Here is an 18,074-nt window from a genome sequence, read left to right as displayed (position 1 = left end):
CATGTTGTCATTCGGCCGATGTAAACTCTATTTGTTTCCCACGTGGGTTTTAATTTATCGTTCTAGGGGCGCACGGCCCCTTCCATTCAAAAAAAAAAAACCTCATAATATGATTGAAAACTTATTTAAAGAAACAATCTCTTTGTGTGAGAGCATCTACAATAAAAATTGTTGCTTAATAAAAATATATTATCTTGGTATGTCACATGTGATTTTAAGTTGCTTAAAATTTGAGTTACTTATATAAATAATTATTGTTCATGGATTGCTTAACTTTATATTAAATATAGGAAAAAGAAATAAAACATTTGTGACTTAAACAACTTGTTAATCAAAATACCCACGGAAGAGAAAATTAATTGAGTTGTTTAAGATTGAGATGACATAAGTTGAATTGCTTATATGAACACCAATGGAGATGTAAAAAGAAACTTTAATTAAAGTTTTTTATAGCTCTTAATTAAAGTTATTAACTCAAAAATAAACTAATCTAAGCACGTAAACTCAATTGCAAATTGCAAGGGGTTGCTTTACGAATTCCGTTCCTTTACCATCATAGCCGAAATCCATCTATGTCCTCGGGACCTCAGATTAATCTAAAGTTCATATCATCATAAACATAATGGGGGGTTGCTGTTGGCCCCAACAGCATTGCTATTAGTCCCACCCACATTTTTTAATTTCCAAAACTATCTTTCCCCACATTGTACCGTGAAATCATACTTCTATTGTGTAATTTATTTTACATCCCCACAATGACACAAGGACACAAACATAGTTTCGTTATATTAATTATTAAAACGGAATCATATAATCATTGAGTACCTTTGCACACCTCAACCCAAACAGCACCTTCACTCAGAGTCGTTGGCGTGCCTCCACCTGCACCACCATGCCACTGCAGGTTGGGGATGCTCCAGTATCCACAACCTTTCACCATCGTCAAAAAGTAGCATCGTGAATGTCACCGCATCAAACTCATCGAGAAGGAGAAGCAGGGTGGTTTTTGGACCCAGTGGTGCAGGGGTGGTTTTGCAGTGGCCACGAGGCTGGAGTCAGGAGCAACATTGAGTTCAGATTTGGCCAGAGTGGGATATGTGCAGTGAGGAGGTTGTGCGCAGATCTGGTCGGTGTGGGGGGGTGTGCAGTGCTTTTGGCATTTGGTGAGTGGTGGTGGTACACAACAAGGAGGTGGTCGCGGTGATGATGGCTGCATGTGGGGGTGATGGGTTGGGAGAGAAGGTGAAGGGAAGAGGGAAGGGTAAGAAATTCTTTTTTCTCCTTATTTTAGAGGACAATAGCAATAAGGTTATGGTCAATATCAATTCCCAACATAATTTACACGGAAATTTCTAAACTTAAATATAACAAATCTTGTCATGTATATCATAAATAAAAACAATGTTCAGAACTAACCGGACCCTCAATGCATAGTTTTGGCTCCAGCACAACATCTAAATCCATAAAATACAACCATATGGTCTGTACATATAACACATCATCAGAGAAGATGCAGATTTTTAGGTGTGCAAGCTGGCTTTGACTGATGTCGAATTACTAACGTCATGCCTACAACCCTCTAAAACCACACAACATCTAATAAGCCACAAGGCAATCATAAAATGCTAAGTTTTACTGTAAGATTAAAAAAAAAACCTACTCAACAATAGTACAAACCCGTTATCCTCGGTGCAACACAACGAAATTATTCTAACTCCAGGAAATTACTACCAGCCAACAACTAAAGTTACAAAGCACTTACTGTGCACACCTGACTGTAGAAGAATCAGATTACCATAGCAAGGTTATGGGTGGAGGTATGAAGGCTTTTTCTAAGCAACCTTAGGCCAAGAAGATCTAGGACGGGGATTTTATTGTCGAGATATTGGGGCCATAGGCATTGATGAGGGCTGATTATAGTAATTTCCATCTGTGCCCTGAAAACCCTGATATGTACCCATTGGAGGAGGGGTAAAAGAAGAAACACCATTCAGGGAAGGCCCAACACCCGGATAGGCTGCCATTGATGGCTGTTGTGCCACACCATAGCCATATGCCATACTACTAATGGATCCGGCAGTCTGCATGAACTGCGGCACAGGGTACTGTGACATTGGTGGTGGTGGTGGCGGCAAAGGGGGAGGTGATGAAGAGGGTGGAGGTGGTGGTTCGCTGGGAGTAGATTGCTGGTTGGTTGTGGGTGCATTGTGTTGAATAGACTCAGAAAGTGGAAAGGGAGGAAGTGGTTGCTGAGGATTCTGAGATGGTATAAAAGATGGCTGCTGGTCATTCTCGAGCTTGGTCCTCTTCTCAGAGTGATAATCTGCAGAAGATTCTTTCATTGGATTGCCTATCACACCTTCGGATGCTAGAGAGGACAGCACAAAAGATAGCATCTGCGCGGAGGATGTTGAAGCAGTCAGTTTTGCTGCCACTGCAGCAGCTGCAGACTTGCGTGGATCTTCCTCAATGTGTCCAGTTTTTTGAGAAAATGACACTTGTGGTGTGTACATTAATGGAGCTGATTGCTCCCTTTCACTAGAAATACTTAAACTTGCGGGAGTCATGGAGGTTTGAATTTCCTTTGAGCTCTGCTCAGCTAATGACTGAATGTTGTTGCCATTCAATAACTGTTGGCAGGTGTTAGTTGCCCGTTCTGACTGAACATGTGCAGCCTGAATTGTTAAGAACATAAGCATCAAATATAAGAGAAACCATGCTTACATCAAAGTAACAATGCCAATAAAAATACACGGAAAAAAAGAAAGTAATTTACTTCCCCCGTCCCCAGTTGACAATGGTGAAAGAAAATATACACCCCACCCATCTGTTAGAATTAACAGTTTAACACTACAAATAAAAAATATAACAAAAGCCATACTATTTTAAAAACAGTGTGGGTATCCTTCCTAAATAAAAATCCAATTGCAACATTATTTTTTAATAACGTCAAAATTATATATTAGTCAATAGAATTATCCATGATTCTTCACCTATCAATTTAGGCTTTTGGGATAGTTAGTACATAACGATAACATAGTATTTGGGATAGTTAGTACATAGCGATAACATGGTATCAAAATAAGTCTATTCAACCAAGTAATAAACAACTTGATACTTGCCGCCACCCTACACCTCTTTCTAATGAAAATGTGAGTTTCAGCAAAAGGTAGAGTCATAAACAAGTGAATAGATGGGCAAAAAGATTTCTGAATAGCTTAAAATCCTCTCTGCCTGATTCAATATATATACAAGGTTTATATATTGGGAAATTACTAACGTAAGGAACCAACGAGAACTAATTATACATGGAATATATTTTTTAATTCTATTAGGAATATATACATAGCCCATAGATAGGAGATATATAATTAAACCTGCCCCCCGTCTCTCAATCTAATATGTACCAAGTTTGTTACACACGAACTGGCTTAGAGGAGCCCAAATAGACCACAAGGATATATGCAAATTGATTGCTAGAGTTAACAAAATGGCGATTTCCTTGGGCTTGGGGATAAATTTCTCACTATTTGTTAGATTACATTTATCTTTACATTATCTTGTATTTATTATTACATAGAAACTTATGATTCCAATTGATATGTAATTGCCTAATAATCGGTAATTGATTGATATGTAATCAATATTGATTCTGATTTCTCCATTATAAATAAAGATGTCATGTGGTCATCTAAGATGCACTACAATACAGTAAACATTGTCTTATACTATTAAATGACAATCAGTTTATATATGCTCTGTCCTTGCATAAAATATTGGATTTGATGTATGTGTAAAGCTGCTTGATTATCACAATATAGCTCCACTTGATCAACATTCACATACTTTAAATCACGGAGTAATTATTTCATCTAAGTTTGCAAGTGACCATTGTCATAGCTCGACAGTTAGCCTCTCCAGAGGACTGAGCAACCAAATTTTGCTTTTTAAATTTCCAAGATTACCAACAAAGAATCAGATTCCTGGGGTAGACTGGCTACCAATAGACGAGCCAGCCTATTACATTGGTATATGAAATAATAAGAGAAGGTGGGAATCTTTTATTGAATGATAAACAAAACCTTAGCTCTGTTGTCAATGCGAGTGCAACCCAAGGGTGATCAATACAAGTTCAATCCCAGAGAAATTAGAGAGAATCCAAGGTACCAAAATATTTCCCTTCATCATGGTCTTCTTCTAAGCCCTACCTCGGTCTCAAGACCCTTTTCTCACAGCTTCCTCAGATGCTGATTGGGGTTCAGACCCAGAAAATCTACCTCTGCCTCATGTATTTACCTTGGTTCAAATCTAATTTCTTGGTGATCCAAGAAGCAAACACTTGTTGCAAGATCCAACACAAGCTGAATACAGGACTTCAGCTAACAAAGTTGCTTAAGTTCTTTGAATTCAGTCTTTCCTTACTGAATTACAAGTGCCTTTTTCAAGACCAATTTTCCTATGTGATAACCTAAGCACTGTTTCATTGTCCCACAATCCTGTTCTCCATGCAAAATCTAAACACATGGCACTTGATATTTTCTCAGGGAGAAAGACCTAAAAAAATCTGTGTTATAAACTTAGGGTCTTTGATATGTTCTCAATTCCTCAACCACCCTGGTTTTAGGGGGGAATATTAGAGACACTCACTTTATACTTTATGTGCATTTATGTTTTTACTGTAATTTTACTTACATTTCTTCCGTTACAGAGTTAGTTAGATTATCAATTGACAGTTAGTCTGTTAGTTGTTGACTCAACAGTGAGACATATAACTTAGTTATATAAGACTTCACCCTCTGTTCTGTTTCTTTAATGATAGTTTGACAGATTTAGTTCATCTCTCCTTCATCTTTCTCTGAATTCTATTAGGGACTTCTCTCACCCCTGTGCAGTCCCTCATTTCAAAGCTGAACTTAATTTTTGCTCTTAAACATCTTCGGAGTGTGGACTACTTAGGAATTGAGGTGAAGCATCTTCGAGATGGGTCTCTTTTGCTGTTGCAAGGCAAGTAAATCAGAGACCTACAGAAAGTTGGTATGACTGATGCAAAGGGCATTCCTAATATATTCTATCTTGACCTTATCTCTAGCCGATGTGTGACTTGGGTTTTTTCCAATATGACTTCTGGTCTCAAGTAGTCTCGACATGGGTCTGATTATAAGAACCAACAAAGGGCATTCCTACCCCTATGACTTCAGGTCTCAAATTGTCTTGACATGGGTCTAATTATATGGATCAGCCCCACATTATCAATCTATTGTTGGGGCTCTTCAATACATCACAGTGAAATGACCTGAGATCAGTCAGTGTCAATGAAGTCTGACAACCCCTGGAAACTCACTGGAAGGCAGCCGAGAGAATTTTCAGGTACCTACAGGAACCACTATGGGCTTCTCTGCTGCAGCCATGTTACCCAGACACTATATGCAATATATGTGTATTGTGATGCTGACTGGGCATCACATATCGATGACAGACACTCAACCTCTGGTGCATGCATTTTACCTTGACCCTAACCTGAATTCTTGGTGGTCCAAGAAACATACATTAGTAGTTAAATCCAGTGCTGAAGCAGAATACAGGAGTCTTCTAGCTGCTGCCTCTGAAATTCATGTTCCTTGCTTAGCGAACTTCATGTTCCTTGCTCTGCCCCTGGCATCTACGGCAACAATCAAAGCACAGTTGCTCTTTAGTCATAATCCCATCCTGCCCTCTCGAATCAAACATATGGAGTTGGATATTGCTAGAGAAAAGGTCCTTGATAACTCACTAACTGTCACGCATGTACCAGCACTTGATCAGACTGCTGATATTCTTACAAAGCCTTTGTCTCAACTCAGATTCTCTACTGTAAGAGACAAACTCAGAGTGATTAGTACCTTTCAACCACCCGTGTTTGAAGGAGGAATGTTAGAGTATACGCTGTAATAGTATCTTGTGACTCAATAAACTTTTCTGTTCTACGAATTCTCCTTTTCTCTCACACTTCTACACTTGATTATAGTGATACATTTCCTCTAGTAGCTAAGATGGCTTCTATTTGGATATTTCTTTCCATAAAAACTACACGGTCAAAGATACCTGAATAAGGAATCAAAGACAATGGACTATCCCCAGTATGAAGGATACAAATTGTAACTTACCTGTACAAGCAATAGTGGTAGTGGAGAACAAAATTTGTTTGGCTGCCTTTAATTGGAAACACATAGGTTTATTAAGAAATCCATTAAGGGTATCATTTCTCTTCTAAAGAGTTAGGATACAAAATTTCAAATCTCCTCTTCTTGACTAGAATTAGCATGTAAAATTGCTAGGTTTCTCATGGAACCCATTAAGGAAACAACAAGTTTCTAAGTGTGGCTTGATTGTTACAATAAGTGCATTGGAGAGAACTATCCACAGAGCCCCCAACCTCCTCAGCTTCCTTCACTTTCAAATAGCACAATATCTTGAGGCAATCACTTAGCTGATGTGTCAATCATGTAGGAGCAGGAATCTAGAGCATTTGGTGGTGGAACCCTCAGAATACAAGGAATGAGATTTTCCATAGGCAGAACCTCTTAACTAGTCAAAATTGGGTCCAAGATGTACTTAAGGTTAGAATGTATAGCACGAAAAAATACTACCGCACACAAGTTCTCAAGGTTGTTTAACAAGCCGTTATGATCAGCTTGCAAAAACATTTTCAACTCCTTTACTGCATCCCCCCTAAGCAACTGAATCATTTATGTCATGATCTAATTGTCTAAAGGACACCAGCATCCAGGCGGAGTTATATAAGCATTTAATACCATTACCACATAAGTTGTTAGGATCGCTCCAAAAGGTGAAGCAAATCTCTAAGGTTCTAAAATTGACCAAAATAGCGGAGTATATATTGTCATATGAAAGCACACAGCCAGTAATCAAACTTCTACCATTGACTTCAAATTCAAGGGAATGTCAAATGCTGAATTTCCATTGTCCAATCCAAAGCAATCAAAGCGACCCTAGGATTGACAAAGTCAAATAATTTTAACCACTCGTATGGGGTGATTGAAGAGGTGCCTAAGAAGGCATATGTGATCAAACATTTGGTGATGAAATTTTCGCACCAAATGAGAGGGGATCCTCATCCTATATTGTTTGGGCTTGATGTCATGGGGATTCTACAAAGGGACAAGCCAAGGCAGCACAGGAAATGTGACAAAAACTTGACTTCATCTAACAATAAGAGCTTTTATTACAGTTAATTCACGAGATTATTAGAAGACCAAAATAACAGATTTAAAACACCGAGTCAATTAAAAAAAATGCTTTTAATGGTAAAAAGAAATCATAGAATGGAAGAATAGTTCTAGATACTCTCAATTGCAACTTACAAGACAACCTTCTCCACATCACACCCCTCTCTCTATAAAAAAGAAAACATTTTATAGTTTATACTGTCTTCTACTTATCTGTTAGCTATAAAGTGATTTGAAATCATTACAAATGTTTCAATCCATAATTATGTAAAAAGTTTTCAATGCAACATAATATACAAAATTTTATATAATAATATTGACTTTAAATGCATTACAGTAGTTTTAAATCACCCATTGGTGGTTGAGAGCCATTTTCCAATAGTTTAATAAAATAGAAGGGTAGATAAAAAAAATTAAATTCGAAAAAAGGAATCTTTTAAAAGATAAAAAAAGTAACAAAAAGCAAGGACACAGTACTCATAGGGAAGTTACCCATAACCAGTCTTTCAGATAGATGATAGTGCAATTTAGCACGTGATTGGCAAGTCTTTGCCAACTTATATATTCATATATAAAGAAAGACAGAAACTATAACTAATTGAATTTGGATAAGTTCCAAACCTGAATCTGGCTACGGACTTGACCCAGCTTGAATTCCTGGGAACAAAAGAATGTCAGAAGTATATACTCCAGGCTTCATCAATTTGGTAAAGATTACGTCTCAAAAAAGAACCTGATCCTCAAGAGCTTCTCTCAAGAGAGACACAAGACTAGTTCTTGATGACTCTATGGCAGTTAATTGCTCAATGCAGTCCTTCAGTACAGCATTATGCCCCTGGAGCTCATCCACTAGTGCAGATCCACTGAATTGCCCTACGCATTGATGATTGAATTGCAAAGGATATACAAGAAGATGCAACCAACAAGCATTTCAGGTTAATTAAACACATTAACAAGAAAATACTATATTTTTTTCCTTAACATGACAACATATACACAAAGTGCATGAAATGAATTGATGATTTAAAAGCAAGTTAAAAACATATTGCTTTGAGCTAATGCAATCAATCACCAACAACAAAATGATCAAGGACAAAGGCTTGTCCAAGTAACGTATGGTTTTTGATAGAACCCAATGGTGTCAAATTGATTAATGTAGCTGGGTACTTAGTAGGATAAGGCTTGCTTCTTATATTATTGTAACTTGACTAACTTCTGTAGGAAATTATTTGTATACCTTATTTAGTTATTTAAGGTAATTTAAGTTAATTAAGACAAATAATTAGACTTCAATTGACATGACATGGATAAGAAATATTCCATAAGATAATATTGCAATGTAATAGCTATCTTTTGCTATGTCTTGCCCAACTTTTCTCTCCCAGCATCTATTAACTACTGAGTGCTACAGATTTTATAATAGGGCTTTCATTCTACATTTCAAAACCAAGAATTCTAAAATATTTTAGTGTCCATTTGGTTGTGCTTTTTGTAGAAAATTGTTTTTAAATTTTGAAAATAACAAAATATACCTAAAGTTGTTAAGATCACTGGATAAGTTTTTCAAAAAATTAAAAATAAACCCCTCCTGCCAAAAAAAGTAATTTCATTATTCTCTCGTAAACTAGAAAGGGGAACTTCTACAACTCGAGAAAAACTATATCATAAAAGCACTTTTTTCAAAATTTATCCAAATGCACCCTTGGGAAGCTTCTTATTATTTATATTCATGAAAAATCCTGAGTAGTGTCACTTTAAGAGATGATACAAGTCATGACAGCTACCTAAACTAATTAGGCTTTAGAAAACCTTTTGTTCCAAAGTTTTTTCTTCATTATGTTATGAATTAACACTGATTAGAATTTGGCACCTAAGCTGAGTTGACTAATTAAGTCGAAGCAAAAACAGCAATTACCCTTTGACATTCAGATAATATAGATACAATAGTAGTTAAAAAAGAGTTTAACAAAAAAATCAGCAATGAGTTATTCATGCTCAAGCTCAAGACCCCCAGAGTTCAGGAAAGAGAGAAATTGAATCCGAGAGAATCTGAGTGTTAGTCTATTGATCTGAGATAGTTACGATCTATTTGTAGTGTGTGTGTGTGTGTGTGTGTGTAATAGCTGTATTCACTTACAGCTGTAACTGAGTAAATCTTCCTAACAACTGTTACACTGAGTAGCACAGCTGTACTACAGCTGATACTGGACAGATACAATACACATACACTAACAAAGAGAGGCCACTCACACATCAATCACAAATTAACAATAAAACTAAATATGCTAACAATTATAAGCAACTGGTAATTTGACATACCTGAAACTATTTCCTTTTCTGCTTTATCAAGACAGTTAATGGCATTCCTGCATTTGCTCAATACGGCATCTTCATCTGTTTGCCCTCCATAAACCACATGAAAACCTGAAGCTATTTTCTCCAATGCATTCCCCACAGATGGCCTCTGCGATAGCTGAGAACAAAGCATAAGAAACATAATCAGCATGCAAAGCAAGTAGGTGCACCAAATCATCTAAATCATGACAGAAACTATTACCAGTTTCATGTTTGTAGGTTTCACATCTCGGCTATTATTTTCCACATGACTCCCAACAAATTCTTCCTTAAGAATTTGACCACGAGAACCAAAAACTTTCCTCTCTTCCCATATACCAATCTGCATAAAGGAGAAAGTCATGATACATGGAAAGAAATTTCACATAATTTATTTTATCATGAGCATTTAAACTACAAGAAAACAAGTTACATATTTTCTTATTGATGAGTTATAGGAGATGAGGAGAACATCATAATTCTAGCATTCCTCAATCAATGGCATTTCATCGTAAAAGTAACACTGAACCTCAGAACCAGCCAATAACGGCATGGCAAGTTGAATCAAAGAGCACATTATCACAATTAAGTAATTTAACCACCATGAATTTAGAAGAATCAAATATTGTTTCCATTTTGCAAATATTAGAAAATATTCTATAAATGTCACAGGACAGAATAAACATTTCAGGCAGAATTATTTTTGGTAAACGGTCCTAAGGGAACTTTCTTTCGGAGGTTAGTTGATGCTTCTCACATAACCAAGACAGCTCATAAAAATTTTAAGTTGATAGACGAGGTTGTTGAACAAGTTCGTGAGGAATGTTGCGCAGCTCATTGCATCAACCTAATGTTGGAGGATTTTGAGAAGATACTACTCCATCAAAAGACCATTCCAATGGGTAAAAGTATCACAGTTCATATTTATTCTAGGACTAGTCCTGCTTCGTTGTTGCATCACTTTACCAAATGATTTGATTTGATTAGACCTGCCATTACACGACTTGCCACATATTGTGTTTGAGATGCTTGAATGAAAATAAGGGGGCATTGGTTAGGATTTTCACATCCATGGGATAGGAGGATAGTCCATTTTCAAAGACAAAAGAAGGCAAAATTGTTGAAAATTTAACATTTGATAAGGACATCTGCAACTTTAAATTGTTTAAGCGTTTTTCCCTTACTTTGATGGATTCTGAAGAAAAGTCAATCATGGGATACATCTAAGAAGAAACAGATCTAGCTAAAGAGAAGATAAAAGAAGCCTTTAACTGTGTAAGAAAAAGGTACATAAAATATTTTCCATTAGCAGTTAATCAATTCTCACATTTTTTGAAAGTCTTCATCCTTTGCCACGTGAAAAGGGATACTATTGATAAAAAAAAAAGTTGCAATTCATAGGTCTGCTTCCTCCTTCAAATTCTACCTAAAAATATTGTTGAGTTGTTAGAAAGCTCATTCCTGTCTTCTTGAAGATACTAGCAGGACTCTCAACTTCTATCCTTTTCATTTTTTCATCCCCATCAAAAAAATCACCAAAGCTACCTTGTTCTTCATCTCTTGAAGTTGTCTATTGCAAATCATAAACAATGTCCCACATTTGCTTCCTAACTTCATTCGGGATAGTTTAGCACTCTTAAATATCTTTCTTAGTCCCTCTTGGATGGTGAATGAATCGATAAACACCTCTAGGATAAACACGTTCATAATACTTGCACTTAATTTTTCTTATCTAAAGAAGAATGTGGGTTGGATTATATTAGTAACAAGTAGATTCTTTGTACGTAAAAAGTTTCAAGATTTTTTTGGACAGAATAACAATTGCAAAGTTTGAGATCACCCAGAACGCATTATCAATTTTAAAAGCCCACCCAGGTATTGAGTGTTTATCAAAGTTTACTTAATAAGAACTTTATTTTTTGCAATAAATAATTGTTTGTAACTTCGGAAAAAGAGAATTGAGTTGCCACCATGAAGCCATCCAACATCCAGCCTCTATCTAGCAGAATTTTTTGGTCTATTTTTCTCTCTTCTACTACTCAACACTTGGATGGGTACCTCCACTTGAAACACTAGCCCCTGCTCCACTACCACCAGTCCCTGCCCTATTATCCCCTAGCACAGCATCAGCAAATGCTGCTTTTAGCTCTTAAAAAAAGACAACACCACCATGCCACCAAAAACGAGAGTGATGCAAAGGGCAAGACAGAGCACCCCCAATCACAGCAGACAGAGGATCGAGACTTGAGAGATTAAGAAATCAGAGAGTGCAAGATAGACAGCACTTATAGTAACCACAAACAAAATTTGTATCTATAGCAATCATCCCACTATCCTTTATTCCATTTTTGGTGGCAGCCACTCTGCGCCGTTACACACTATTGACTACTGTTCAAGCTTGAGGATAGAGGCACAATACATTCCCATGAAGACCACGAGAGTTTTAGCTTACTTCCCAAAATGTAAACCTTGCCCTAATGAAGGCGGCAACTCCTCTCTTTATGTGTTGAAGACCTCCATGTCAGACGTCATTTTTCCCTCTCCGCATGTCAGACATTGGGTGCCTTTCTCTTGTGTCGGGTGGCACAGCTATTCCAACTACTATGCACCCAAGTAAACAAAAGGCCAATCCTTCATTTGACAACTTGCCATTGAAGTAAAAAGGGAGAGACTCTTCAGTTATACTATTTTAAAAATCTTATTAACAGAGGCATATCTATCAAAAGCAAGATCTAGAGAACTCCAAAAAGAATATATCCGACAAAACTATTTAAGATTTGAATTCAGAATTCAACTACAATTGAATCAGGTATTGCCTCAGTTCAACAACATTAAATTTTTCACTGTTAACTAAGGAAAACCATATTGTACATTTGTTCAAAAATAAATGTCATAAGCTGCAAACATTTTTAACTAAATATATGGAGATATGTCATAAATGGATCAACTGAGCTAACTAAGGAAAACCATATTGTACGTTTGTTCAAAAAGTTTTTTTTTTTTTTATCAGCAAAGATAAATATATTATATTGAAATAAAGTACCAGAGGTACTAATTACAAAGGTATGGACTATTATATGTAGTACATAAGTAGTCTAATAGATCTACTTGTGTAGTGTACAAGTATTGCTGAACTATGTGCACTCCCTCTACAAAAACAAAAAGCCTTGTCTAATATTACTTGACCACTGATTATAGTGGACTGTGAAGTCCTTCTCAATTTGATGTGTGAGCTTTGGAACATTATAATAGTAATTTAGGTCCATCTAACCACCTTGCTATTCTATGTAAAGCTAACTTGACAAATCAATTTGTAATAAATTTAGAAAATACTGCCAAAAAAATTTGCACTTTTCTTTATTGTCTGGACCTACTACCATTTAACCAAGCCTTTAAAGTTTAAATAACAAAATTTACAGCTCAGTATCTGAGTTGGTGGTTCGTCAAAAGCTATATTGCCTTAAGAGCTTGGAATCAATTTGCATGCCTTGTTATAAGGTAAAATGCATGAGAACAGAACTAGCATGTATCACAATTTCTAACTAAGAAGAATGAATTACTAAAGTACCAGCCGAAGTGCTGCATTCCTTGCAAAATCATCTCCATTTTGAATCACATCTCGAAGAGCATCTGGAAGAACCTTCCAGAATTCACCTACAAATTCAGAACCCTTTCGCCTGCTGTTCTGTAAAATATCATTTGCAAGATACAGAAATGCCAATCTCTTCTCACGTGAAGAACTGTGAAATTGTCTATCCCATGTTTCAACAACTTGTTTGGCTTTGTTCATATGAAAAATGCACCAATGTGACAGGGCTTAACCACGTTAAGGATGATATCTGAGCAGCAGCAAATACTTGAATGCAAAAAATTCAAAAAGAACGCAAAGAAATCACATGAACTTGTGTGCGAGTGTTGTGTGAGAGACAAAAAGAGTCCAGCCACATGTGCTGATGAATTTTGTACAAGATTATCATCAGCCATCATATGATAAAAAAGGAAATAACAGTTATATTGCATTGTTTACTGGTGAATATAGAATTCCATTAACAGTTCCACATTTGGAATTGGAAGGGAGGGGCTTATCATTGCAATAAACCAAGAAGAAAGGAGGATGCGTAGAAACCAGTTGAAGGAGTATTACACCCCTGCCAACATTTCAGGGATAATGTTCCAACTTCCAAATAAAGTATAACACAAATTTGAGCAATAGGTGATGATAAACACTAAATCCATGGCTGAACGAACTCAATAAAGTGGAAACAGATAAAACAACTGCTTAATATAATATTGAACATACATTATTGCCCAAAAAATGATAAGGATACTCTCTATGCTCGTTTGTGAAACATTCAGCTTGGCTAGTTTTTCCACCAAAATCTGTGGATTAAATGTGCTTCCCATCTTTCCAACTAGAGTCAGGAAAACTAATCAACTAGAATTCCAACTTTGATAGAAACCTTCAAATAAGAAAACAAAGGCAACACCAAAATTAGGATAGAATCAACCCCAGCAAAAAAATTAACATACAATACATAATGATACAGATTCATTAATTGATAAACAAGTAAAATGCATCAGCTATTCAAAAAATACATACAATACATATATTAAGCAAATTAGATGAAGTAATCCTTCAAAACAAAGTATCCCAGCTAAATGTACTTGAAATAGATCCAACTCCTAATCCTAACAAATGTATCGTTTGCAAAATGATAACCATATTCATACACATCAAATGCCTATCGTTTATGGAGTCAAACAAATGGGTAATTGTGGTATGGACTCTACAAGCAATATGTATAGAGTCTACACACATCCAGAGCCAAGCATCCCAAATACTTGTTCTGAGTTGGACCTTCGATTTAGATAATTTTATATAGGATAAAATAAAATATGGGAAAATCTTTTCATGGTTGAACCAGTATCACACTCTAGTTATCTGATACATCAAAGCAGAACAGACCAACATGTGCCATTTTTTAAATTTGCATATCCCTGTTTGAACATATGCCGATAAAAGGGTACGTACAGATTAGGCAATTATTACTTAAAAGTAGTTAAGTACTTGCAATAGTAATTAATTTATTTATGTGGCCCCTCACTTCATAGACAAATGCACTGTCTCCAAGAACACAAACGAGAAGTGATATGGGCTTAGGCAAACCAAACTGAATTTTAGGATTATGCAAAATTGCAAATAAATAAACTGATAGATTTGGCCAATCGATGTAATGTTTTAAAAGATGGATAGGCATAAAAACTTAGGGCATTAATAAATTAATATTGCAAGTATAGAACTCAAGGTTTTAAATTGTAGCTGTCATCACAGTTGTGGTTGCATTTCAATTGCCTAAATTGTGATTGGTGCAGCCACAATTGCAGTTGTGATGCAGTAGCAGAGATCCCCAAAACCATTAACTGCATTAGCAGACTGCAATTTAAAACCTTGTCAAAACTGAATGGAAATTAGGAAATTTTTTGGTTTGCAATGAACCACAAAAATCAAAAGAAACAGTTGGCTATCAAAGTAAAATTAACATAGAAGTCTAACCAAATAAGCCTATAAAGAAATATAAGAGAAAAGTCTTGGTAACCAAAGCTACAAGACCACACAAACAAATGAAAAATCTAGGTAACCAATGCTATGACCAGAGCATGAAAACAGCATACGTGGACATGAATGCTACAGACCCACACATGCTTGCCAATCTTAATGACACATGGATGCACACATGGAAGACATGCAAACAGAGGATAGAACGCCAGCAAACACAAACACAAACGTGGCAGACACAGAAATGCTTGCCAATCTTAATGAGATCAAATCGCAAGCCTGAATGCACACATAGAAGACATGCATACACTAGGCAATATCAATGACATCAGAGCACATAAAGGAAAAAGTAGATGTAAAGCATACAAGTTAAAGAAATGCAAGTAAGCGCATCCAGTACTGAGATGCATAAGATTGACCAGCTCCACATGTAACCCTAATTTTCCACTTTAGTGCATGATAATCTTCCACTTTAAACCATTTAGTTTCACGACAAGCTGCTGAAAGTTCACTCATGATAACAATTATGTAAAAAAAAAAATACACATATGCAAGTGTTGTCAATGCTATGGCCACATCAAAACACACGCTCAAATGAACATGGCGACATCAATACATACATATACACATATATATAGAGAGAGAGAGAGCGAACAGAGAGAGATACAAGAGTGTTTAGGGTTCACGGCCACACACACAACATGAATATGGCCCGCATCAACACACACCTGAGAGTGTTTAGGGTTTAGGTCCACACACACAAGTAGGAGTGTTATTGTTAAGGCCACAAGGCAAGGACTCAAATTGAATATGAAACAAACAATATCCAAAATCCCACAGGAATATGAAGAAAAAAAAAAAAAAACAGTTTTCTTGAGGATTTTCGTAAGCTCCACGGGTTTCTACATTCCAAATTCCAACCAAACCATTCACGCTTCCATTATCCAAGAATTCCTCAGCAATTATCTCCCGAAAAAAAATGTTCACAAACGCAAAGCGGTCCTCCTCTGTCCAATGATTAATTAAAAAAGACACAAAATTTACACATATCTGTATGTAAATACCACATAATAATCCTAACAGACAGAAACCCCGATCAATTGCCGCATATCAGAAAAGACAAAGAGAACAAAGGAAACCACGTAAAAAAAAAGTGCAAACATTTAAAACAAAAAATAAAAATAAAAACAATAACTGAAACTGAAAAATGAATTGAGATTCCAAGAAGCGGCACATACATAGCGGTAGGAAGGAAGAATGCGAGTGAAGAGAAGCAGAGAATGAAGCAACGAAGAAGGAGGATTCGCGCGGCGGTGAGAGAAAGAAGAAAATATTGCAAAGGAAACTGTTGGTTCCTGTTTTGAGTTGCAGTGAGGTTTTAGTTCGGCTTCGGGTTTGGGATTGTGCAGAGGGCGAGTCTTTTATACGGCAACAAGAGAGGAGACACAAACACAATGAAAGGAAACAAAGCAACAAGCTCCGTGTGTGGGTTCATTTGGGGAAGGGTATTTTTTGTATTCCCCGAATTAACCCTTTACCAGATACCCTCCTGCCTTGGAAATTAAGGCCTCCAACGGCATCGTTTTTATTAACACCTCGTGTATTCGTGTATGTGCGTGTTTACTTTTTTTTTTTTTTTTTCAAAACAAGTGTGTCTTTACTTTTTAAGTCAGTGTGTTAACACTTCCATTGACTTGTCCGATCAGATTGGACCCACCCTGAACTTATATAGTGATTTTTCTCTTTCAAAATAAGTCATATTTTTAATTTCTCAAATTTTAAAATAATTTTTTCAGTCTCAAAATTTAAAAATATTTTTTAGTTGTCAAATATAAAAAGTGACATTTTTTAGTCATCTAACTTGAAAATATTCATTTTGATCCTTAAAATCAGCGTTGTAAAAAAAAAAAATTTACGTGCCTACCAAATGTATCTTCTTTAGAAATAAGATATATGACAACATTAAACTCCTAAAATTTATATTAATGAACAATATTTTAAAACATATTTTACAAAGGTTTTAAACTCCCAAAATTCACTAAAAAAATAACTCATTCTCTCTTCCATTGTCCAAAGTTGATTTCTTAATCTTCAAACTCTTTTTATCTTTTTCTTTCAACCTCTTTGTCTTTCCCTTGAAGGAATTTAGCTTAATTTATTGAACAACATGCATAATTTATTTTAAATCTTCTAATATTGTCTTTAATTCCCACAAATAAAAAAAAAAAAAACTGTCTTTCCTACCTCAATAACCTCCATCAACTTCTTTGTTTGTCTCTTCCACTTCGATCTCCTCCAAATTCACACCGGCCTTTTATTGCATTCTTTTTCCTCCTCCTACTACTTCTCACTCTTCCCTTCTTAGTTCTCACCTTGTGCCCTAGGAGGCCATTGCAACAGCCACTACTACGATGACCGCGTCCCATCTCATCTTTGTCTTGCTTATCTCTCTTCCACTTGTTTTATCTCTTGCTCACTCTATCTCATCTCTCCCACACATCCTCTCTCTCTCTTTCTCCATCACACTAATGAAAAGAGAATATAAGATTTATTTGACAACACTAATTGATTGTATTTAATTTTTATTGAGACAATGGTTGACATTTTGTGGTCATGATGAATCATTTTATTCACAAAATCAAGATAATTTTCTTGTTAATCATAATGAAGAGATTAATAAGGTTATAAAAAAGACTCGTGAAAATCTCAAACTAGTGGCCTAATATTCAAAAGGATATTATGAATGTTGTATCTTTAACATGAGAAAACAATGCTTCCAAATATGATATCTAGTCCAAGTAAACGGGGGAAGAAAGGGTAACAACAATTGGGATTGAGATTCTAGAACTATCTCACAAATGGACAAGATCAGAGCACAACACTCGAACACTGCTTCCATAGTTGGAAGTGTAAACGAAGGTGATCTGAAAGGGAAAGAGAAAAAGGCAATGACATAT

At 36.0% G+C, this 18,074-nt stretch overlaps 1 protein-coding gene across 1 annotated transcript; it reads right to left on the bottom strand.

Moving 5' to 3' along the window:
• Window positions 1-1,365: 1,365 nt before the first annotated feature.
• Window positions 1,366-16,709, bottom strand: LOC100808335 (regulation of nuclear pre-mRNA domain-containing protein 1A). The gene is made up of 8 exons (XM_006598949.4): window positions 16,356-16,709; window positions 13,889-14,020; window positions 13,129-13,376; window positions 9,784-9,903; window positions 9,546-9,699; window positions 7,960-8,099; window positions 7,848-7,883; window positions 1,366-2,675 (listed from the first exon to the last, which is right to left on the bottom strand). The coding sequence occupies exons 2-8, from the start codon at window positions 13,962-13,964 to the stop codon at window positions 1,872-1,874; spliced, it is 1,578 nt and encodes a 525-aa protein (XP_006599012.1). The 5' UTR covers window positions 13,965-14,020; window positions 16,356-16,709; the 3' UTR covers window positions 1,366-1,871.
• Window positions 16,710-18,074: the final 1,365 nt, after the last annotated feature.

The sequence above is a fragment of the Glycine max genome, chromosome 16 (assembly GCF_000004515.6).
Source record: "Glycine max cultivar Williams 82 chromosome 16, Glycine_max_v4.0, whole genome shotgun sequence".
Lineage (NCBI taxonomy): Eukaryota > Viridiplantae > Streptophyta > Magnoliopsida > Fabales > Fabaceae > Glycine > Glycine max.
Note: the sequence above shows the minus strand (reverse complement) of the source record. Positions and strands in the feature narration are given on the sequence as shown.